This window comes from Gopherus flavomarginatus, chromosome 5 (assembly GCF_025201925.1).
Source record: "Gopherus flavomarginatus isolate rGopFla2 chromosome 5, rGopFla2.mat.asm, whole genome shotgun sequence".
In the NCBI taxonomy this organism is placed as follows: domain Eukaryota; kingdom Metazoa; phylum Chordata; order Testudines; family Testudinidae; genus Gopherus; species Gopherus flavomarginatus.
Window position 1 is genome coordinate 143,593,106 of NC_066621.1, and position 25,487 is coordinate 143,618,592.

General features: G+C 42.1%; 1 protein-coding gene across 5 annotated transcripts in view; it reads right to left on the minus strand.

The window, feature by feature from the left end:
• Positions 1-11,786: 11,786 nt before the first annotated feature.
• Positions 11,787-25,487, minus strand: part of NUDT14 (nudix hydrolase 14) — an 81,050-nt gene continuing 67,349 nt past the window's right edge. For all 5 annotated transcript variants that reach the window (XM_050952755.1, XM_050952756.1, XM_050952757.1 and 2 more), the window contains one exon: positions 11,787-12,059. In XM_050952755.1, the coding sequence (XP_050808712.1) occupies positions 11,819-12,059 (241 nt within the window). In that variant the 3' untranslated portion in view covers positions 11,787-11,818. The remainder of the gene's footprint in view (positions 12,060-25,487) is intronic.

The following is a 25,487-nucleotide window of genomic DNA, read 5'->3' on the forward strand; positions in this document are numbered from 1 at the left end:
TGGTAAAGTGGAAATCAACACTAGCTAAGCAAACTCTGATCATCCTACTTAGAGACTTGAATTAAAAAGCTTTGTCAGGCAGTCCTGAACGATAGACAGAGGACAAGCATTAGGGATCAGTCATGTATCACTAGAAAGCAGGTCACTTGACCTTAAATTTCATCTCCTTTTTATGTTTACTGTCCCTACCTGACTTTTGCAGTGAGCAGCGCTGTATTAGTAACTGCGGTACCTTTGCACGCCGTCTCTCCAGAGGAAAATGGCCGAGTCTCATATTAGTGTTCAGTTGTGTGCCAAATTCTGTGCCAGAGTATGCACGGTTACGCTGCTCTGACCTCTGCCACAGCTAATGCTCATACAGAATTTGGGAAATCTAAAGCCCTCAGTAAGGTGGTACTTACTATTTTGATGTATTATTATTTTCAAAGTGCTCATCGGAGAAATCAGGATCACATTATACAGGAAACCAATAGCATAAAAAATGGGATGAAGATAAAGAGAAATAAACTTGAAGGTGAAAAAACACAAAATAGTCCAGAGCACACAGAGCAAGCCAGGGAGTTGGCCTGTGCTCCCTCTTTGTCCTCTCTCCATTTCTGGGCCAGCTATGCAGCAGTTTGGTTCCCTGCTCTAAATTATACCAGCTGCTCCAGCCCCAAGGGGCTGAACCAACCACAGAGATGGGGTAGAGAATTTCCAGTCACATCCCCTTTGCTCTGGCCATAGCCCTTACAATAGCAGGAAACAGCTTTGTCCACTCTGCACCATCTGAGGAGTCCATCTACATTGGGGTGATTCTCCCAGGGCCAGGGGAGGGAGGAACCTGCTGACAGTGCAGGCTGGAGCATGATCTGTGCCAATGTATGCAATGACCTACAATCATAAAGAGCCCAGTTTTCAATGATGGCTCAAGAGGAGATCACCATTTGAAACTCAGGCCCTAAAATGTACCTTATATCTCTATCTATCTCAATGTTACACAGCCAGGTTTGTCCAAAACTGCCAGATGGGATTTTCAAAAGCACTTAAGTGACTTGGAAGCACAAGTCCCATTGCCATTTATTGTTCTATTTTAAAAGGAAGAGGAACTGGAGGTGACTTAGGGCTTGTATGCACTTAAAACGCTACAGTAATGCTGCTGTAGCACTTTAGTATTGACACTACCTTCGCCAATGGGAGGCCTTCTCCTATTGGTGTAGATAATCCACCTCCCAGAGAGGCGGTAACTGGGTCAATGGAAGAATTCTTTCATTGACCTGGCACTGTCTACATGGGGATTTAGGTCGGTTTAACTACACCACTCAAAGGTGTGGATTTTTCACATCGCTGAGCAACATAGTTATGATGGCCTAAATTTCTAATGTAACCAGGCCTTACTGTCCTCACTTTTAACCCACACATAAATCTGAAGCCCTTGTTTTATTACCAAGAGGAATTTCCTAAAATCCCTGAAAATAAAGTGTGCAAGAAGCAGCCCATTAAAAGTGTATGAGGATGTTATTAAAGAAGCAAACCTTCTGGTTATCAGCACCGCAAGTGCATTCTTCTGGGGTCAGGTGGCAGTGGGGAAACCAGCGCCTCTTTCAGCAATCCCACAGAGATGTTTGCAGAACGACTGCCATTTGTCGTAAGAACATTTCTTAAATTGTTCCGAGCACTTTCAAGTGCCTGATTGTGACGTGCCCTGTTATTTTACTGATTAATGCATGAGTGAAAGTATTAGTCAAATACCACCTCCATACAAAGGGCAGTCCCAACAAAGGAACCAGAATTGCCTCCTGGGGGGGGGGGGCATTGCAACATGTTTTATTCAAGGCTGTGCCATTTTGCCAGCAATTCTATTAGTAGTTTTGGCGCTTGAAACGGTTCCCTTTCCTCACACGAGCTGGTAGAACGGCTGCAGCCAGCCAGTTGGAGGGAGCTCATCCTTTCCCATGGAGAATCAGCATAGCGACCACTGTGTGCTCAAAGCAACTGAAGGAGGTAAAAACAACTGGTTTCAAGCAGTAGCCAAGAGCAAGGCTGGTGCACCTCCCAGAGGTTCAGGGGGAAGTAGTTTTAAAGATGGCAGATGGTTTGTCCCGCTTGCAAGTCATTGACAGTGACTCAGGTGCTTCTCGGCCAGATGGAGCCAGTTGCTCCTTTTGGAATGGGCTTAGAAGCTCCTGAAACTACGGAAGTGACATGGAAGGATGGAGGAAAGCTGTATGAAATAATCCCCAGGAGACTGTATTAACAGCTAACTCCCGTTATGTTAATTGCCCTCATGTTGTCCCGTCCTGTCCCCAGACCCGAAGGTTGATCAGAAATCAGAATTCCATTTCAGAACATCACACAAATAATCATGCAGGAATGGTGGGGGGATATTATCAGTCAGATCAAACAGAACATTTACACCTACAGTCAAGGGAACATGTAATCTACACGAGTAATCCAGAGCTGTGCCAAAGGCTCATAGCACAACAGGGAACCACACAGAAGTTACGTTGTTGAGTATTTCACTACAAACCTGAAACTCAAGCCATGTTTGTGGAAAGATCCACTAAGGTTCTGATACTTTTCAAGTGGAGCTGAACCAAGATTTTTTTTAATGTTTTATTGATTGGTTTACTTTTATATGGTTCTGATGTAAAATCAGGTGAACCACTGCTTTTTTATCCAAAGTTTCTCTTTCAATCTGTGGGTGGCAAACCCCTGGGGATCACAACCCAAGATATGATTTGCTTTTTGCTGAGCTCTGAACAGTGTAGCCAGCGCTGCACATTCCCAAACCCATTTTCACATGAACCCATAAACAGCAAAAGTCGCTGATTTCTGCAATGGAGAGTCTGAAAACTGTTACTTAGAGCAACATTGGTATTGAAGATTTTATAAGATACCAAAGCCAGCATAGGATATTGAGTATCTAGAACACTACAGAAATATATTGTTAAAAAAAAATCAGTGCATGACAAGAAATACACTTAGAAACATTTATGAGCCAGATCTGGAAGCTCTGACTATGATGAGAGCACTGCAAAATGGGACCAGTTGCTGGCTTTTCCTTTTTCCCACATTCTTTATTTGGAGATTGGTTAAAAGGTTCTCTAGTGATATGTTTTTAATTAAAGAATGTGACCACTAAAAAGGATTAAACAAACCAACAATTGACTTGCCCTGGCAGTGCAGGAATTTGTGTAAGCATCATGATTGGTACTATCTTTTTATTGTTTATGAGACAGTGAAAGTCTCATAACTGGCAGCCTATCAAAATAGATTTTTTAATTCAGTGACTAAAAAATGGTTTCAGGCTGACATAAGATTAATTTTTTTTTATGCTTTTTGCAAACCAAAAAAGTCAAAACAATTTAATTTCAGGTCAAACAAAATGTTTCATTTGACTGAAAACAAAATGTTTCATTTTCAATATATTTTTTTACCTTTTAATAAAATAAATAAAATGGAAGTACAATTCAAAAAGAAAAGTAATTTCAAATTGGAAAATCAAATGTTTTGTTTAGAAAATGTCAAAACATTTTGATTTTTTTCAGAATTTTTGTTTGTTTGTTTCCTGACTGAAACCATTCAGCAAGTTTGAGATGAATTCCTGAAATGTTGTGGTCTACCCAAATCTGTTTTTTTCAGCTAGAAAATGTTGCCCAGCTCCAATGGAAGCCTTTCCATTAACTCCAATCGGATTTGGATCAGACCTTAAGTGACTGTCCTGGTTTTCAAAGGCTCCTAGAAATGCTGAGGTGCTGCGGAGTTCATATTTGTTTCATCAATTGTTCTAACAGTGAGCATCATACAGAACATTAATGGCTCAATCCTCCTTTTTTGAGCCAAACCCAAAGGAGCTGGGCTCGACATCAGCAAGCATGACAGGACTGGGGAAGGAAGTCATCTTCCCGAGAGGTCATGGATCCACTCTGCAACTTAGCCTGAGCCTCTATCATCTCCCACTTGCACACCTTAGCTCTTCTGGGGACAGTAGCCAACAACTGTGTGTAGCGGCAGATCCTTCTGCTGCCACAATCCATTAGGGGAGGAGGTGCAAGCAGGTTCTGGGGAGCTGAGTAGAATTCTGATCCCTCAGAAGTCAGTGGAAGTTTTGCACTCACTTCGGCGGAATGGAATTTAGCTCAGGGTGCCTGGCCTCTCAAACTGTCTCTGTCAGCACCACACAACCCTATCAATTCTGCTGTCTTGGAGGAAAAGGCATGATTGCCCCTAGACAACTATACTACTCTTTGATCTGCGCATTTATCAGTCATCCTAGAGAAGGGAAGCAGCATAAAATGTAGGACGGGCTGTACCGTAATAGGTAATGCTACAAAGGCCAATTCACACCTGCTAACTCCTGTGAATACACAGGCAAACAGCAGCAGGTGTGTCATTTAAACTGATTTTACTACTGGGTGTGCCTTTAACCTATGTATAGAGCCACAACAATACCTTGCATTGTTCCTAGCAATTGTCTTAATTAAGCAAAGATACTATTTATCAAGCAGTTGAATAAGTGGATTCTTCTAAGGCAGGGGTGGCCAACCTGTGGCTCTGGAGCCACATGCGGCACTTTAGAAGTTAATATATGGCTCCTTGTATAGGCATCAACTCCGGGGCTAGAGCTATAGGCGCCAACTTTCCAATGTGCTGTGGGGTGTTCACTGCTCAACCCCTGGCTCTGCCACAGGCCCTTCCCCCGCGTCCACCCCTTCCTGCCTCCTCCCCTCAGCCTGCCATGCCCTAGCTCCTTCCCCCTCCCGCACCCGAGCCTCCTGCACGCCACGAAACAGCTGATCTGGAGGTGCGGGGAGGGAGGGGGAGGTGCTCATCAGCGGGGCTGCTAGTGGGTGGGAGGCGCTGGGAGTGGGGTGAGGAGCTGATGGGGGAGCTGCTGGCATATTACTGTGGCTTTTTGGCAATGTACATTGGTAAATTCTGGCTCCTTCTCAGGCTAAGGTTGGCCACCCCTGTTCTACTGTATTGAATGGACCCCCTTTTATTGAATGGCCTCCAAGTCCTGGTCCTATTGGAGTCAATGGTAACTTTACCTTTGTTGTTAGTAGGACCAGGATTATGTACTAAGGCATAAGACTGAAGGGCAAGTGACTGACCACCAGAGAAATGTATTACACCTCTAGAAAGGAACTAGGTAACTAGTTCAGAATGGTCTAGTCCAGTAGATCTCCCATTAGACTGGGATCCAGGACACCTGGGTTCTAGTCCCACTGCTACTACTGACCTGTGTGATCTGGGTCTTTCCCTGCCTTTCCCCCCTCTGTATTATGGTTGGGATTGTCTCTAATTATGTGAATGTTCAATGTCTAGTACTATGGCCCCATGTCCCAGTGGGGGCCTCTAGGTCCAACTTTAATACAAATAATAATGATAAAAATAGAGGGAAATGGTAGCCATGTGTTTAAAAGGCACTGATGACATCTTAGGACATAACTAATGGCCAGTCTAATCGTTACAATTTGCCCAGTTTTGCAATTGTGTATATTTTTATTCCCATTGGCTGATACATACATCCCCTAGCCACACCATAAATGCTAAAATATATTTAATATGACAACTCTGCTTAAGGTTTCCTTCTTTAATTATAAATGTAGCAGATTTACTGTATAACAGAATGATGACCAATCTCATTTTGAGCAGTAGATTATATGAAATGTGAATGAATTGTGTTATCCGGGTTTTATAGTGACCATTTACAAATTTAGAGGGACTATCTGTTTTGTTTTTAAGTTTTTACTCTCTAAAAACCAAAGCTGCATGTGTGGCAACCTAAAAAAAGGGTATTTAAAATGCAGATGTGAATTTAAAGATTGCATTAGCAACACTCACTCCTTCCTCTTGGTACTTTGCCCAGACTTGGCAGATGTAAATCTAATTTGCCCTAATTATGCTTTTCTAAAAGAATGCTGATTAGAGAAGCTGTACACAAGTCTCTCGAGTTGCCTTTTTATATATATGAATCATCTACCATTTTGAAACAACAAAAACCTTTCCCATGTGTTTTCAAACCTTCCCACTTATTTTATAAAAACACTGCAGGAATTAACAGTTAAGAAAATAAGAAGACATTTTAATTTTTCTCAGAACATTAATTTCTAATGTTGAAGAGCAAAATGAAGGCACTTGAAAATAAAACAAGGGATTATTAAGCTGCACCTGTTGGATACAAAAGTGCATTACATCTAGAGTATGGCTTATTGTATCTTATCCATCCTCTGCCATTACTGATGTTTGTGTTCAATAGTGTGTTTGTTGCAGATATAAAAAGCACAAACCCCAGAAATATTCCCCATGGAATTAACTCCCAAAATTTAGAAACTGTGTAGCCTCAAACACATGGCCAAAAAGATTAGGGACCTCAACTGGTGTAAATTGGTGTCATTCCACTGAAGTGAATAGCTCCACCAGCTGAGGATCTGGCCCCTAAGTAGCTAAAGATCCAAATCAGAAACTATATTGAGGAAATTCAGTAAGACACAATTTCTGTCCCTCTTCCCAAAACAGTGGTCTTACATCTTTGTATGTACATGTATGATTATTTGGCTGTGGAGATAATGTGCATGCGAAACAATCAAGCGGGATGCGGTTCTTTAGTTTTTATTTTTTTGCTTAAAATGGAATTGGAATATATTTTCATAACTTCTTTTCTAACTGTGTTCAAAACTGGGAGGGTTGGATGGCAGGTGGCAAACTTAGAGCTCTAACTTGATAGAACTTGAAACTAGAAGAATTCAAATTGGTAATAAGACACCAGTTTTAAGCAGAGAGTATAATTAACCATTAGAATAGCTTGCCAAGGGATGAGGTAAATATTCCATCGCTTGAAGTCTTTATATCAAAGTAAGGGCTTGCCTACCCAACAATTAGACCATGACAAGCTGGGGTACGAATCTACCCAGCACTAGATTTCCATGAATTAACTGTCCGTGTGGACCCTGCTGATGTTAACAGTTCGTTAACGCACTTTGAACTGCTCCCATTTCAGAGGACTAGATGAGATAGTATTAACTAACTGGCAGTGTGTGTTAGCAGGATCCACCTAGACAGTCAATAGCAGGCTAGCGCAGGGGAGATTCACATTCCAGCTTGCCATGAACCTGTAGTTCAGCCACAATGCCAAGTCGGGGTGAGTTGAGGGCACTAAGCACCTAACAGGTTTAGGCTCAAAATACATAGATTACCGAACAAGTGAAAACAGACCTGGAGTAGGGAAGGGAAAGAGAAAAGATGAAAGAGAAAGGGCCAAATTTCTGCTAGTGTAACCAATGAAGTCATTGGGCCTCCACCAATTTACACCGTCCGAGAATCTGGCCCAAGCTAAGGAAAAGAAAAATTTATCTTGAGGAAGCACTATTTATAGACAATTCAAATAGATAATTTTTAAAACATAAATCAACTGTGAGAAAGGGCATAGCATGTCGGAAGTGAGATAAGTGACAGAAATCAAGCAGAAAAAAGTGATCTTAGAAGTGGATTAGGAGCCTGATTTGAAGCCCATTGAAAGTTTTTGACTTCAGTGCGTTTTGGATTAGGCCCTAGCAGAAGAAAAAGGAGGCATTTTCAGATACAGGAGTAGACATTTATAGCTTCTTTAAAACCAACCTGCAAATCAGGTGTGCGGTTTAAAGACAGATAACTAATGCATCATCCCAAAATGATGCCTGAGGAGGAAAGCAACAGGGAGGTCTACATTATACCTCCTTTCATAATTCAAATAACCAACTCTTTCATCACTATCAAAAGAGAGTACTTTTGGGGAGGTGACAGTTTTATATCAGAAAGAACATTACTTAGAGTAACTGTGGTTCTTTGAGATGTGTTGTCAAAATGGATTCCATTCTTGGTGTACAAATATGCCTCATGTGCGCAGGACTGGATTCTTTTGGCCAACAGCATCCAGTGTACCTGCCTCTTAGATGCCCTCATGCCCCTCACCTGAGGGAAGGGCAGAGCAGGCCCAACCATTGCTCAGTTCCTTTGCCAATATACAATTCCAGAGGAGTAAGACTCCATAATAGTGGGAAAAGAGAACGGGTTGTGAAATCCGCATGGACATCTTGAAGAATCAGTTGCTGTGAGGTAACTGTTCTTTCTTCTTTGAGTGATTGTCCTCATGGATTTCACTCTTGGTGGTGAATAAGCAGTTGTTGGTTTGTTTGGAGGTGAGCAGTAGGAATCCTACTTAAACAATAACTACATGACATCCAATCTGGAAGCCTCTGCCAAAGAGCAGCGTCTTGTGAAGGCATGGACTGAGCGGCACGTAGCTGCCATAGAGATTTCAGAAATAGAGACATTCTTTATAGTGGAATGAGCTCGAATGTGGCTATATGGATCTAACTTGGCTAGATCCATAGCATGTTACACAGTTGGAAACCCACTTATATAATATATCTGTCCCAAAATTCTCTCTGCAAAGGGCACAAGTGTGTTCTTCAATGTTTGTGTCCTGTCAGTGTAAAAAGACAGTGGCCATTCTATATCAAGTGTAGTTTCCCTGAGTTTGAGTGAGGTGTGGGAAAGAATATTGGGGGATGAATAAACTGATTCAGATGGAATTCTGAAACAACTCTGAGCATGCACTTGGAATGAGGTCTGAGAGATACTGTGTCCTTATGAAACACTACGTAAGGGGACCCAAGGTGAGGGCCTGAATCACCCCTATCTATTGAGCTGGGGTAATGGCCAGTAAAAAAGGTCTTGCTGCCACAGGTGGCCAGAAGGAACTGAGGGATGGCCCATCCCCTCCGCCCTTTATGGCCTTAGATGAAGGGGCCATGAGGGCATCTAGGGTGCAGGGGCAGCCCCAACAAATACTGCTGGCTGCAATAAGTCTATCTCCCATGTATGTGGCACATGTGCACCAAAAATGGAATCTATGTGGACAATCACTATGAAAACATTACAGTTTTGAATCTGTCCCTACACTGGGGACATGCAAATGTAATAGGAGAATTTTATAGCTGTTTAGTAAGTGAAAGCTTTAGTTATGAAAAGCAACTCTCTCAACAATTGGATGCAACATATATATCCAGTAACAAGTCCAATTACTGTAAGCGTATGTTAAGCCTAAGACTTGTCATGCAACCATCACCAAAGTGACTGAGTTATCTGATCAAACTTATTTGTCAGTATTGGTTAAAGTAAATGGCTTATTCAACATTTATTAAAATTGAGATAAAACTTTAGTAAATACGTTTTCAGGTGGATGCAATGAACAGCTGCTTGCTAAGATGTTGGTTTACAATATCTTTACTTTCATGCAGAAACTATTAATTTGCATAAAATGTACAGCCTCTGGATTCATGGCTACTCTAGATTCTTTATAGTCTTTGGTTTGTTGACTTTTCTTTTTCCATTTTCACATAATAGGCTCTTTTAAAAAGTCCTTAATATGCAAGTTCAATTTCCTGAGCAATCACATTAACCAATAAATCACCTGAGGCTACAATTCAAGAAGCTCTATGCATCTTTTACAGCCTGAGTTCATATGGCAACATTATCAATGATCAAAACAGTGCACATACTTTTGCTGTTGTCTTTGCAAAAAACACTCCCAGCATCATTCCAATGAGAGGAATGAAGAATGGAACAAGGAAGGAGAGTCAAATCTCAGTAGAAAGCAGCTGCTCACCTCTCAGGTCAAAGCAGAATCTGATGTGAAATTGAAGTCCGGCAATGAAGGCTGAGAGACTTGGCTAGGAGACCAAAGCCCAAGTACTCTGATTGCCACATGGGTATATGGCAAGTAGTGTAGAAGTAGTATTATAGCAGTGGCAATGAGTGGTGTTATAGCTAAGGCTGTGTCAGCATTTCTGTTATAAGGCCCAGATCCAACTCTTTTTGAAGTCAATAGAAAGGATGCCACTGATTTCACTAGGAATCAGATATGGTTCTAAATCATATTTTTCACGGGGTTGTAATTTGGCCACACAAATTGCTGTCATCTAATGCTTGGAAAACAGGCTAATGCACCTTGGATTAAACATTTTTGAGAGAAGGTTTAGAAAAAATATTTTCTCTGTGCATAAAGTTAATAAATAAAAGTGATTTTGTACAGTTTCCCCCTCTTACATCCTTGTGCTTGTGTTTTTGTATTTTAAAATATTTTGCAGGCCACTGTATTATATGCTGTAAACGAGGCCCTTTAGACATTTTGCACACACACTTTTTACAAGAGTATTTTCAGATGTACATATATTTATTAGTAGTATTAGCTCCACATTACACAGATCGACAGGCTATTGTGTAATAACTCTGAAGCAATCAAACACACATTGTGGTGACAGCAGTCTGTATAAAAGGCATTAAAATCTATATCAGGTACAATAATTATTTATATTATAGTACCTAGTTGCCGCAACTGAGACCAAGCCCAATTGTGCTACGTGATCTACAGATTCCTAGGAGAAGGATGAATGCCCCGAGGAGCTTACAATTTAAAATATGAAAGGCAGACAAAGTGAATCTAGTGCTCATGACAAGTCCAGGAACCCAAGTCCTCTGTTGATCCACAGAACAGCTACAACACATGCAGCAATGATACAAATGTGCTTTCATCCTAATGAGGTTAGACTTACCTCTAGAGACAAGTGGATAGTTCATTCTCCATGATCTCTGAATACTTAAGCTCTCTTCTATGACAGCCAGCAATGCTGCCAGTGAATACCAACATCAATGGTAACTTCTATGATTCAGACACCTATTTAGAATGGAACTAGTGCCACCAGCTAACTTCACATCAGTCACTGGGTACAATTACTCACTACTAGTCTGCAATGCATTGAACCAGGTAACTTCTATGCACAAAGCTGCACATCCTACTGCAAGTCTTCACAGAATGTCATTCCCTTCTCGTCCACCTAGCACACATAATATTACTATGGTAATTAATGTTAACAGAGTGAATAACCAGAACTGATGCACAATCAAGTGGCAAGATTTGATTCTCTTCCATTCATGCACTTAGCACATTTACATGACAACTGGTCTACGTTAGATCTATGATAGAACAGATATTTTATAATCATATCCATCTGTATTAAGAGATAGGATACATGATTTAATTGGGAATTGAGCATTAAGGGTAAAATTTGACCCTAAGTAATCCAGTGATTATCCCTAAAACAAATAAGGAAGCATTTGTACCAATGTTAACTCAGACATTTTTAGATATTTGAAAATGAACATCATTAAGGTCATTTGCAAATGTCTCACTTTGTGCATGCTTATGAAATAAAATCTCATCATATTCAGAAATATATGACATTTCTTCCCATTGGGCCTGTGCCTCAGCGAGCAGTTCTCTCTGTGGCAGTGTGTACAAAGGGTTGGGAATTTGGGCAGGTAAGTCTGTGACTACCCAGGTCTACTGGCCAAAACCCTGTTTGTAGGGATAGCAGCAAATACTACCGTGGAGAAGCAGCCATCAGTACTATAGGTCATACTGCGGTAGCAGCTACACTGTTGCTCGGTGGCTTTGAGGGACGGTGGTAAAGGATTTCCACCAAAACAGAGATCCATTGCACAAAACATATTTACTACGCTTTGTACAGGGGACCAAGATTTGGCCCTGATACTTAGGGTGAAATCCCAGCCTCACTGAAGTCAATAGGAGTTTTGCGATGGATTTCACTGGGGCCAGGATTTCACACTACATTTTAATTTTAAAATCCAGAAAGATTCTATCTGTGATCAGTTTTTTTGTATGCATCTCCCTCTCTTGCTTCAATAACGAAGTTTTCTCTACCCATATCTCAGTGATCCATAGAACAAACAGGAAGGCATTTGTCAAGTTAGAAAATCATGGTGCTCATTTTTATTTTTCAAGCAGCTTCAGGGCAACATTGCTTTGGAACCACATGAAGCTGAAGATAATGCCCATTGTCTTAGGGAAATGCTCATCAAAAGCAAATTTCATTGAGTCCTGTAAAGGTACTTCTACAACTTCAATCAGCTCTCCCTCTTCAGGCTGGCCTCCACCTTCTCCAGTTTTCATCTGATCTATTACCTCTGCATAAAATAAGGTTTGCTTAGAACCTGTCACGCCAACTCCGGACCTGGAAAAAAAAAAAAAACAGAAGAGGAAAAACTTCACATTTATTTAAGAAAAATGTTTTTTTTGTACCTAGGAAACTGGGACCTTGGTCCTCAATTAGTGCCCCTGAGCAATACCAAAATAAAAATAATTCTTTATTAATTAATGTTAAGTATTCAAAGTGACAATGTAGAACCTCTTTTTATTCATAAAAAGTTAACTAAAATTGTCATACAGAAATTAGTGCACTTTTGAATTCAGTTCCACTTTAGCACAGATATGTCTACAACTACATTCTGTGGCTGCACTGAATGTTTATTTTAAAAGGAGGAATAATTGATATAACAAATGGAAGATTCTTCAATTGACTTCAGTGGGAGTTGGTTTGGGCCCTCATCTATAGAAACCTGCAAACAATAGGGTGAAGGTCCCCAGGGTATTTGTATGTTACATTTGTTTGCTTATTTTTATAAGAAATTTTAGATTTCTGATGCTTAAGAAGATTAGGTCTATTCACAGCTGGAGTCCTCTATTCACATACTGGATAGGTGCAAGAATGGAGTGACAGTGTGAGATGCTTTTCTACACCCTGCCTAACCCTTCTGCCTTGACCCAAATGGACCACCTAAGAATGAATACATCTGAAGTAATTCAGCCTCTCAGCTAAATTTGTTATCATGGATTTACTTTAGGATATCTTAGATTATGCAGTCTTTCTTCAGATAGACCACTTGCTGTGTGTTATACTTCTTATTTGTTAATCCTCTATTTCTTAAGAACTATTTCATTTAGATTTTTTTTTAAATAAGATTTAAGTACATAATCCACTCACTTGGTCCTTCCAGGAAAATAGTCACATTGCAATTGCAACTTCTGCATTTCCTGTGACAACAAATGACTTTTAAGGCATAGTGGGGGCTGATCCAAAGCCCACTGAAGTTCTGGATCAGGCCATGAATGCTGAAGAATTATCCTCAATATTATTGTACATAGGATTCAAAGATTTGTAGTAGATTAAAATTATTTATTTCAATTCATATAGTTTTATTATAGTTCTAATAAAATAAAAATCTTATAGTATATAAACCATTTTTTACTTAATCTCGAGATAACTAAATCTCCCAGTTAATCCAAGGGAAATCATATTCCCAGCAGGAATTCAAGCCAGGCTCTATTCTTTCAATCTTCTAAAACAAATCTAATTGTTTTGGCTGGACAACTAATATTAATTAGTCAGTTTGTTGCTACATCAATATCCACAATCTTTTTCTTAATGAAAACAGAATTGGGGGTCAACAAGCTGCATTCTCTTCCTAACTCTCCCACTGATGTACTGAGTGATCTTGGGCAAGGCACTTCAGCTGTCTGTGCCTCAGTTTCTGCATCTGTACAAAGTGGACAATGAAACTTACTTATCTGTGTGAAAAGCGTACAAGAGACTAAGGGTTTGACTACACTTGCAGGTGTGCAGCACTGGGAGTTACAGCTGTCTTCGTACAGCTGTGTAGGGAAAGCGCTGGAGTGTGACCACACTGACAGCTACCAGCACTGCAGTGTGGCCACATTTGCAGCATTTGCAGCGCTGTTGGGAATGGTGCATTATGGGCAGCTATCCCACAGAGCACCTCGTCCCATTTTGGCGCCGTGGATTGTGGGAAGAGGGTGGAGGGTGTGGGTCATTCTGCTTCCTGTCCCAACACCCCGTGATGCATCGCTTCACATCCCAGCAATCCCTGTTTTTCCATCCATGTTTGGTGCCATCTTGACTCTCTCAACGGTTTCTGTGCAGCACGATTTCTGTGGGAAATGGAGCCCGAACTGGCACCACCCCACCTAGCATCCGAGTACGTTAATCGGAAGGGGTATTTCTCTATGGTTCTCCACGCACTTGTGGATCACCGTGAGCATTTCATTGACATTAACACAGGCTGGCCTGGAAAGGTGCATGATACATGCATCTTTCAGAACACTGGCCTGTTCAGGAAGCTGCAGGCAGGGACTTTTTTCCCAGACCGGAATATCACAGTAGAGGAGTCGAAATGCCCATTGTGATCTTTGGAGACCCCGCTTACCCGTTAATGCCTTGGCTCATGAAACCGTATACAAGGAAGCTTGACAGGAGCAAGGACCGGTTCAACTACAGGCTGAGCCGGTGCCAAATGACTGTGGAATATGCTTTTAGCTGTTTAAAGGGGGGCTGGTGATCTCTGTATGGGAAGCTAGACTTGGGGGAAAGCAGCATCCCCGCGGTTATATCCGCGTGCTGCACCCTCCATAATATTTGTGAAGGGAAGGGTGAAAGGTTCAGTCAGGCATGGACCTCTGAGGTTCAATGCCTTGAGGCTGAATTTGCACAGCCAGAGAGCAGGGCTACTAGAGAGGCCCAGCACAGGGCTGCAAGGATTAGGGATGCCTTGAGGGGGGAATTTGAGGCTGAAAACCAACAGTAATGTTTGGTGCCTTGCACAGGAGTGAAGTGCAGTGGTTACAATGTTAGTAGGAATCTGTGTTTCCTAAGCTGATTTGCAGTGCATGTTTCTTTCCTGGGCTAAGGTATCTTTGACTTTCTGCAATAATAAAGACTGTCTTCAAAGCCAAGAATTCATTTACTGAAAAGAAAATAACTTTACTGACAGACACACAACATTTTGGGAACCTAAAAGGGCGTGGGGGGGGGGGGAGTGGGGAAGTGTACAGTCACAGGTTTGAATATGTCCTGTCTGGAGTGCTGTGCAATGACTGCTGCATTTCAGGATGCCTATACTGCATGGTGATGGGAGTTGAGTGCAGAGGGTAAGGGTCGTAGTTCTCAGGGCTAGTTGGTGAATGTACAGGTGTTGGAGGCAGCTGGTGGTGGTAAGAACCTGGATGCTGGGGAAGGGGGTTTTGAGCTGACACTGGGGCACAAGGGAAAGAGCTTTGGGCCGGGGGTCGGGGCAGGTGCAGTAGTGCTCTGCCTGCATAGCTACGAGTGCCTGGATAGAGTCCGTTTGGCGCGCCAGGATGCTTATCAGCTGCTTTGTGCTTTTCTTCCTGGTCGCTGCGTTTTTCTGGCGGATCCTGCTTTCCCTTTCTCTCCAGTCCTGCACTTCTTGATTCTCTGCGACAGAGAGAGATCCATAACTGCTTGCAGCATGTCTTCTTTGCTTTTTCGCGGCTTCTTCCGGAGGTTTTGGAGTCTTTGAGCTGTTGATAACATGGGCAGCCAAGATCTCAAGGTTGCTTGTGGAAAGGCAAAAAAGGCAACACTTAACAGAGGCAGCATTGTTTATATCAGACAGTTATTCCCACACAGTGAAGGAGTTTACAGTCTTCATAACAGCATAATTTTCCCATACCAAAGAGAGCGCACATAACCCACAGGAGCCCCGAAATGGTGAGTAAGGGGGACTGATTGCTTCAGGGCTGTACTGTCCTTTCTGTGCGTTGGAGAAAGCACACAGCTGCAGGGGACACCTACACTGAACACTCTCCCAACATTTTCCACAAGAGTTGATCCTGGAAGATATCTCGCTGCTGTGGGTCACCTGGGAAGAGCGGGAGGGTCTTCTACAGCAATGCGGATTCCGCCCTGGCCCCTATTCAGCTTGCCTGTGTCTTGCAATGGTCCCCCGACCCCTCGTGACACAGTAGCGTGGACACGTTAGCCTGACTGGGACAAGGACCACAGTGGCTCTCCCAATAAACTTGCGCAAGCGCATTGCCCACGCTCTGGCTGAAACTTTTGAAGAGATTACCGAGGCCGATTACTGCGATGTGATAGACCACATCAATGCGCTATTCCACATCTAGGCATGCATGCATGCAGCCCTAACCCTCCCTCCTCTTCTGCTCTGAAGTGTCCATCGTGGTCCTCGGATTGGCGGTGGGGTCACCCCCAAGTATCACGTCCAGCTCTTTGTAAAAATGGCAGGTTGCGGGGGCAGCGCCAGAGCGGTAGTTTCCCTCGCGGGCTTTGCAATAGCCATTCCGCAGCTCCTTCACTTTAACCCTGCACAGCAGCGCGTCACAGTCATGGCCCCTTTCCAGCATGGCCCTTGATATCTGCCTATAGGTATCGTAATTCCTACGGCTGGAGTGCAGCTGGGACTGCACAGCTTCCTCCCCCCAAACACTGATGAGGTCCAGCAACTCGCCATTGCTCCATGCTGGGGCTCGTTTGGCGCGTGGAGGCATGGTCACCTGGAAAGATTCACTGATTGCACTCCACACCTGGCTGAGCAAACAGGAAGGGGATTTTTAAAATTCCTGGGGCATTTAAAGGGCAGGTCACCTGAGGCCAGGGCAGTAGAGTTTGAACTGATGAGCAGAGTGGCTGAACAGGCATTCTGAGATACCTCCGAATACCACTGGAGGCCAATAACAGCACTTTTGGTGGCCACGCTGGCGGAGCAGCGCTGTCGTTATTCCCCAGGCCGAGGTGGAGTACAGCCAGCGCTGTAGCCAGGGAGATACAGCACTGTATGTGCCTTGCAAGTGTGGACGGTGAGTGAGTTGCAGCGCTGTAAAGCCACCACCAGCGCTGCAACTCTCCAATGTAGCCAAGCCCTAAGATGAATGGTACTATGTAATATTCAATCTCTTCTCTGCTTTCTCTGTGATTGTACTATTCTTCTGATACATTCCTTGGCCAAAAGATAATGTGACCTAGTGGGAGGTAGCAAGAGAAGAATCTAATGGGCTTCCCCCTTTCTCTCCTGCCTCTTACTGAAGGATGTGACCTGCTTTCTCAGTAAAACTGAATTACTATTTACTGTCCCTAATGACCTGGTTTTTGCAGCCACTGTCCTTAGCATTTGAATCCTATTATGGTGGCTATCGCTGCAGGCTTGTCAATAAAAAAAGCTATCCAGCACTGACAATGATTCACAGACTTGATGCACCACTAGCACAAGATCAAATGCCTTCTCTGGACTCCCCTTGCCCTTTGCACCCTTTTCCCTTCTCTAATGGGAAGCTGCTCGGAAGAATAACCCCATCACACATGCTGCCACTCATCTCAGTTGCAAGTGACGATCCAGCTGGCAGAAGACATAACAGAAATGCAGTCTTTGAAAGCAGCAGGATTTACACACTGGGCCCACCACGCTGGTTTAATCACTCTAATCTCATTATAAAAGTAAGGTAGACCCATTTTTCATGAAGTTGCTACCAGCACCCAGTTTTCTAAAGTTGGAATGCCATTTTTATGCTAATATGCTACCAGTGTTCTCTCTGCTGTAATGACAATGACACACTTTTATATATTTTCTTGGTACTAATAGCAATAATGCACGGCACTAAAAAGCAACACAGGAGATGAATCACTGATTAAGAACAAGCAGGGTTATTTCAGAATACACCACAGGTAAGCCCTTTAAATCCTAGGAGGAGTCCAAGTTGTTCTGTAAAGACGCTGGCCCCAGTTTGTTCACCTTGTTTTATAGGTGTAGCTTTGAGAGGGAAAGTAAGAGGGTTGTGGGGCTACTCCCCTCAAACTGCAAGCCTCAAGCTGGTATGGAATTTGCACCCCCATGTGTAGCCCCATTGGCCTGACTGGAGCTGTCTCTCTAAATACAGAAGTCAAACTATGCCTTGGCTTGCTTTTCACCACTGAGCTCCACCCTGAGTTCTATCAACTCTTCCCAATCCTACCTCAGTCTGTATAACAAAATCGTAACTTAAAAGACTTATTTGCCATGGAATATTACATTGTTTTTATATCACATTTATTTTAATTCTTGGCCCTCATTTTCCTCTCTCTATTATGTTATCTGTGTTGTTTGTATGAGGGGCACTCTGTTTTTCAGTCTATAAGAGGTGGGGATATCTTGCTGTTTTTTATATAGGGTAGGATTTGTTCTTCATCGGTTATTTTTTGAGGAATTGTGTTTTTAATAATAAGAAAAGCACACAGAGCCCAGGATTTGATATTTTTAAGTAGAAACCTAAAGAAATGAAAATAAATGTTGGATTAATTTAGACTGTAAAATTTCAGGGCAGGGAATGTCCCTTGTTAATCTCTACATGTGCCATGGTAAATTACAGAATTACATAGGTGTTTAAGAATAAATGAATAAATACATAATAAAATATTGCTGGTGGCTATCTCGCCTTCTGATCTTGATTTGCTCTCACTTCAACTTGATTTACACAAATTCTTTTTAGGACTACTTCTAGCAATTTGTATCATATTGTATTTCATCCAAAAAATAACAAGTGGGAAAAAACAGTTTTGAGTAGAAAAATATATCCCCTTCCCTTTTAACCCGCTTCTGAAGTTCAAGAAACCAAACTAGTGCAGATCTGTAGACAGACAATGAAAGCATTAGATAGAGGTAACCTAGTCAGTTTGATATTACGCAAAGGATCAGTCTGCAGTCCACCAAGTTTAAAAACATATGACCCTTATACAAAAGACCCTTCCATACAAACTCTCTGCCTTAATTATTTACAAGGTAATCTCTTCCTATGCTACCCATGACCTTTTACTTTTGAAATAGCTGCAGCTGTGGAAATCACTGAGTTCTCCCACCATGCATCTTTTCTGTAACATAAAAGAAAATTGTTTCCTAAGTCACAGCATCATGAGAGATTCAGTTTCTTGCCACAGGATCTCAAATAGCTTATTGATTTCACGTCAGGATATTATTATTTATATGATACTCCTCCTTAGTACTGTCTGAGTTCAAAATATCAAGTCTGGCTGTTATTCTCAAACTTAAATGTTTTTAAATGATGTTTGACCAGGATCTCATATCTTTCCTATACTGTAGTACCTGGAATTGCACACAGTTTGGGTCATATCTTCCCATCTATCCATGCATAGAGTTTGCCACTGAATTGAATGGAACATTTGGGATAAAAAAATAAAATTAGTGGTAGGATATGGCCACAACTTCATTGCTTGTTCTTCTATTTATATTCTCTCCATTCCGTTTTAAGACAAGCTTAAATTGCATTTTGAGTTATTAGTTTTAAAATAAATATCTGCCTCCAAATAACAATGCACAAGAACAAAGGATCTGATAAATACTTTTAACTGCAGTTTATTTTACTCCTCTCTAAGACTTTATATTTTTAAATCTATTTATATACTAATTCAACAGCTCCTCTCACTTTTAAACTGACTAACTTTAAATACTTCATATAATATTACATTATATTTGGTATAACATTAAATTGACTAAGTTATGCCTAATGCTTTCATTGTTAAACTATAGATCTGTCTCACTTTGGTTTCCAAAAAAGGTCATCTATTTCAAGAAGAGATCAAAAGAGAAAGCAATATATTTTGCTGCACAAAAAGGATCTATTTCCAGTATTTTCTCACTTACTATTTTTTGTCTAGGTTCCCAACCTTTTCTTAATGCGCCCTCCCTTACCAGTAATGGAATCTGTCCACGTCAGGGGTGGCCAACCTGTGGCTCTGGAGCCACATGTGGCTCTTCAGAAGTGCGGCTCCTTCTATAGGCATCGACTCCCAGGGCTGGAGCTACAGGCGCTGATCAGCAGGGCTGCCAGTGGGTGAGAGGCGCTGGGAGCAGGGGCGGGAGTTGATGAGGGGCTGACATATTAATGTGGCTCTTTGGCAATGTACACTGGTAAATTCTGACTCCTTCTCAGGCTCAGGTTGGCCATCCTGGTCCATGTCTTCTCTCCCCACCCACTCCCCCATCACTGCACAGTTAGCTCAGCAGAGGAGATTGGTATGGGGAGGAACTGGGGCTAAAAGCAGAGCTGGCCTGGAGGCAGAGAGGGAATGAGGGCAGAATTGGGCTGGGGATGGGGCCAAAGCTGGGTTTAGGATGGAGTGGAGCTGTGGCTGGGGCCAGATCTGGGCTGGGTGGCGCTCCCTCCCCACCCTCCATAGGGGCTGACCTGGATCCCTCGAACATTCCTCTGTGTCCCCCCAAAGGGGGGCGTGCCCCACAGTTTGGGGACTACTGGTCTAGATGATTTGGCTTTCTTATCTTCTGATTCAGTTAAGTGTCATCTTCTCCTCATGAATCTAGAATCACAGAATATCAGGGTTGGAAGGGACCTCAGGAGGTCACCTAGTCCAACTCCCTGCTCAAAGCAGGACCAATTCCCAACTAGGCTAACTGCCCTTTATTAAAACAGATATTCCTGAATATTGACCGCTGCCATCTTTTACAATATTTCCAACCTGTCTTGCATCCTCTTGTACTCTCCCTTTCCTTAGAGAACTATCAAAAAATTGCCACCAAAAATGTTTTATTTGCCTTGCTATTTCCTACAGAATTCCCAAATGCAACTCACTGGGGCCTGTTATTTTGAAGCAGCTTTAACTGCCTCTTCTGCTCTGATGAAGTCATAAAGCATTTTAACATTCCCCTTTGAAAATGTATATTAGTCTCACGGATGTGACCTTCAGCAGTTGTTTGTTTTTTTGTTTTTTTTTTTTTATGAGGAGGGAAGGTGAGAGAAAGGGGGGAGGTTCTAGAAAAGAAAGAAAGACTTCTTTAGGTTTCTAGTAATATCAAACTTCAGTCATTACCACTTTCCTGTTATCCTCTTGCATGGTTGTTTGCACTTACTATACAAAATATTCCAGTAATTTTGAGTTGCCTTTATTGTCTTTGACATTATGTCTGCCACCTTCCTGCTCTATATACCGTCTATACGTTTTTTCTTCTTAGCCTTTTCCTATAATTTCAAATAAAAAAAATTGCTTTCCCCATGATCACACAGTGAGCCTCCTAAGAACAGAGATAAAACCTGTATTTATTACTGACACACACAAGCATATATCTTAACTTGCCAAGCACTAACATGCTACACATGTGAGACAAGTGCAAAGTGAGGGGTATACAAAAATTATGAATGCAGGAAACTTGCAATGCTGCAGGATTTGTTCTTTTGCTGTATATTACTCTGTAACTTCAATTTCATAATTCTTCATTCCAATCTAAATAATTTTTGACAATAAAATGACACCAAATGTGTGTAGAATGTAAGCGACTTGGACTAAAATGAATGCAGTCCCTTAAAATGAGTGCTATATACACAGATATAATATTTTTTTTTGGGGGGGGGAACCAGTGTGGATGCTTATATGTAATAATGGCATTATGTACTTAGATTGTGTATATCAGTCAACAAGAACCCTGGGAAAACCAAGCATCCCTTCATGGGCTCTTTCTTAACCATCTAAGTAAGTGAACAGCTCTGGATAAAGAGGTGGGTGAAAAGGAACTTTCAGGTTTTCATACATTCCTTTCAGGCTGTGTCTACACTTACGGTGGCATATCGCGTACAGGAGCTACGTGCTGTAGTGAAAGGCAGGCTGTATCTACATTTATCACTGCGGTGTGTCCTGCTGCTGGAGCCTTTTCCGGCTGTCTCCCCCCTGCCAGAGCCTTTCCCCACCACTCCACCAGCAGGGAGGCAGCGGGACACTACACTGCTAAAAATAATGGTGTAGATGTGGGAAGCGCTGCTTAGGCATGTAGAGCTGCGTAGGGTATATACCTTGGAGGTTCAGGCGTGTAGGGCCTGTGCTCACCTAGACCATTCCCTGTTGAGGCACTTGCAATACTGCACAATAAACGTAAACTGGCTTTGTTAGCAACGATGAGATTCTGTATACAATTTCATTCATAAATCTGGTATGCAGTATATAAAAGCGGAACTACTAACTTTTTCTTAAACAGTGATTCATTTTAATTTTACAATCATTCAAAGTGCTACATGTTCACATTTGAAGCTGGCACACACCGACTTCTTTGTAGTTTAAATGTACGTAATTAAGGTGAAGTTCTCTACATGGAACTTATTTATAAAATACAACTTTTATTGGGATGCAGAATCTGGTATGTAGAGAATTCATACTGTCATGTGTACAAGCAAATATAGTATCTCAGTGGCCTTTGTACTGCATTCCAAATCTACTCAGACAAATTTTGTGCAATTTCCACTGTAATATAGACTCATAGACTCATAGGTCAGAAGGGACCAATCTGATCATCTAGTCTTAAGACCTTTATACAGTTTTAATGTTATAAGCAGCAGGTGCAGGAAAAAGAAAGAATAGATGCAATTAACACAAAATTATATTACACAGTACCGTCCACAAACAGGTGCACTAGCAAGTGATCTTTCTAATCATAATTCATTTTATTGTACCACAGCTATTCACCACAATGCAGTAAGGTAAAAGTGGATTGTATTCATAGGTTACTATGTAGAAGGAAAAATGCCTTTGAAAATACTACAATGCACTATACTATCTCCATAGGATAAGGGCTGTGTTCTTTCTTTCTTTCACACCTTCTATTTACTGTAAATGTTCAAATTTGGGAGGAACGTAGGGTGAGAGTCCTTAAAGAACATTGTATATGGGGATTCTGATATAAGGGCCCAGACTTCTGAGACCTTCCAGGAGAGATATGACAGAAGGCATGATGCCAGCGGGTCAAAGGGAGGGCCCGTGAGCCTTGACAGGACCAGGTTTAGGTCCCATGGGGGAATGGGTTCATGAATTTGAGGGTAAAGTCTCTCTAAGTCCTTGAGGAAGCAAATGGACATTTAGTATGAAAAGACTGACCTACCATCCACCAGAGGGTAGAAGGCTGAGATTGCCTCTAGGTGCACCTTGACTGATGAAATGACTAGGCCCTATTGTTTCAGATGGAGCAAGTAGTCCAGCACAGACTGGAGAGGTGACCGAGTTGGTGAGAGGTGACCAAGCCAGTAAGAGGCCTTTTTGGGATGACCACGGAGACAAACGCTTCCACTTTGCAAAGTGAGTAGCTCTAGTAGGTTTCCAACTACCTAGCAAGACCTGGCAGAACAGACCAGCTCTGTCAGATTTAACCATGGCATTTCCACACAGTCAGATGGAGGGCCTTGAGGTTCAGGGGGGGCAATCAGCCTTGATCTTGCGAGATCAGGTCCGGGATGGGAGGGAGTGGAAACAGGATCGCTACTTATAGGGCCAACAACAGGCCGAATCAGTGTTGATGCGGCCATGCAGGGGCTATAAGAATAACCCTTGCTTTGTCTCGCTTGACTTTCAGTAGGACCTTGTACACGTTTTCCCCTCCCGTTCCTCTTGTGTGCAACAGGTGCTTTGTCTATGGGAGTAGGAAGGCATCTGTTGAGTGAGCCCAGGCTGCAACTGCATAGCGAGCAAAACTGCTGACATTTCCTGTTCTGTGGTCTACAAGGGGACACTCCCACCTCTGGGAAGATGGACTTGGTTTTGTTACGAAGGGACCACTCATGGTGAGAAGAGAAAGATCTGCTGAAATGATCTGCCAAAGTGTGCCAGAAGGTGAGAAGCTCACCGACGTGGGCTTGCCGCAGGAGGCACTGGCTTTGAAGCCTGGAGACCAGGGCCTGCCAGGCCCCAGGGACAGAGGATGCCCTCTAAACAAATGTGAGAGTCCAACTATTTAGACAACTACTAAAAAAAATAAACAGAAGGCAACAAAACTTGAAAAGAAAGGAGGGAACCACTCATGAACCAAGAACCACTCATGAACACCTGGCCAAAGCAAGAAAAGCTGTTCCAGTGATCATCACAGGCTGTAAGAAGGAACTAAGAGGGTGTAGGGCTAGCCGGGCCCTTTATACCAGCGCATGGGCATGCAGCACTATAGGATGTTAGAGGCAGCCCGACGGATACCATTGAGGGAAAAAATCGCCAGTGACTGCATGCGATGCATGCACACACCTATGATGGAAAGGACATGAGCAAGCACTCAAAGAAGAACAATCAGTATTTTTTATCTTGTTCTGCTGAATTATTTAAATCTAAAGCACTCTACAAATATTCTTGGTGAAGACTTTGAAAATGTTAGAACTCATGGGAGTGCTAGAAGTTAATAGATACCTTGCAATCAGGAAGAAAAATTCCATTATTTTTTCTTCAGTGCAAGCCTTCAGCATGGCACTGAGGGTGTTGAAGCCTAAAAAGCTAGTTCACAGGTGAACTTCATATAAGTTCAAGTTTGAACCACAGCCAACCACCTGGGGATCAGGAGGAAGCTTTTCACCATCTAATAAAAGGCAAAACACAAAAGACCTGGTCACTCATAGGATCAGAAAAACTGGGTATTTTTTTTATAAGATGATAATCATACTGCTTTTTGCTGCATCCAATGGAATACAGGTCTTACTCTCTTACATGCCTCTAAAGTGCTTAACACAATGATGGAGCTATAAATAATGACACATAAAAACACTATGTTAAAATAACATTTTGAAGTTGCAAAGCCAAGCACTCAAAAATTAGTAAATAAGTGGGATGAGACACTTTGTGAGTGGGTTTCATAGATACCTGCTATCTGCTGAGGAATGGTGAAACTCAGAAATCATGGATTTCATTCAAGGCTCTGAAGGGGACTGTATTCTAGTGCTCCAAAGTAGCAGGGTGCTAAATTTCTCAAAGAAGAGGGCACCAGAATTTTTTTTTAACATAGTCAAAACAACATATGTTCACTAGCCTGGTTTTCAGAAACGGTTGAACCATTTTGGCTGAGGGGGAATTCAGCCCAAATGCTTAAAGTTTGACAAAATTATAAGCAACCAAAACCAGAATCTTTATAATAGGAAGTGTCGGGCAGTCTTAATAATATGTGGGGCTACTAGCCCCAACTATAATACTCAGATAGCATAAAGCTAGACTGATTATGCAGGCTGCCCTGAGTAAGAGATGATACATAACTGCAAAGCCCCCAGAGCAGACCAGACAACAAATTATGTCTCTAAGAGCCATAAGTCACTTCCTGTTACACTCATGCGCCTGGACTACAACAACAGATTACTTTCTCCTCTGTTCTGTATCAGCTGTGACGGTCAGCATATCAGGAGGGGCAGAGTAAAGGCTCTGCTCACAACCTCCCCCACAATCCCCTCCTACCTGTGCAAGTGTAGGAAGCCTAGGCAGGGAACTGAGGTTAAAACTTTATAACCTCTGACTGCCTATGGAGGCCCATAGGGCAAGCTGCAGTCTCACTCCCAATAGCTGTCATACTGTTGAGTAAGAAGGTGTCACTCTTGCATAGTCACTTTTCTAGTCATAACTTTAAAACGTTTCTAATTTTATTGTACTGAAACAGTGATTTCACTTATGAAAACAAATAAAAACTAGATTAGATTACTGTTCACTACTTAAATTCAAACTTCCACAGGAAGGAAATTCAGAATGAGCACTGACATGCGACTGTTTACTGTATGTCCAGACACCTTTCTCTTAGTTCACATCAGACTGATTTCACAAGTGCACACCTGTTGAGATGCTTCCCAGGAACAAAGCAGTGGGGACTGAAAATGCAAAGCTGTACAATGTGAAGAACTCTGCAAAATACTGACCTGAAATATCGGGTCAATAAATACTTAATGGAAAAATTGTTATATAGATCACTGAGATGATAGACTATAATAATGGATCTGATTAATGTACTATATGTTAATCCAGAAATCACGGAAAGAACACATACTA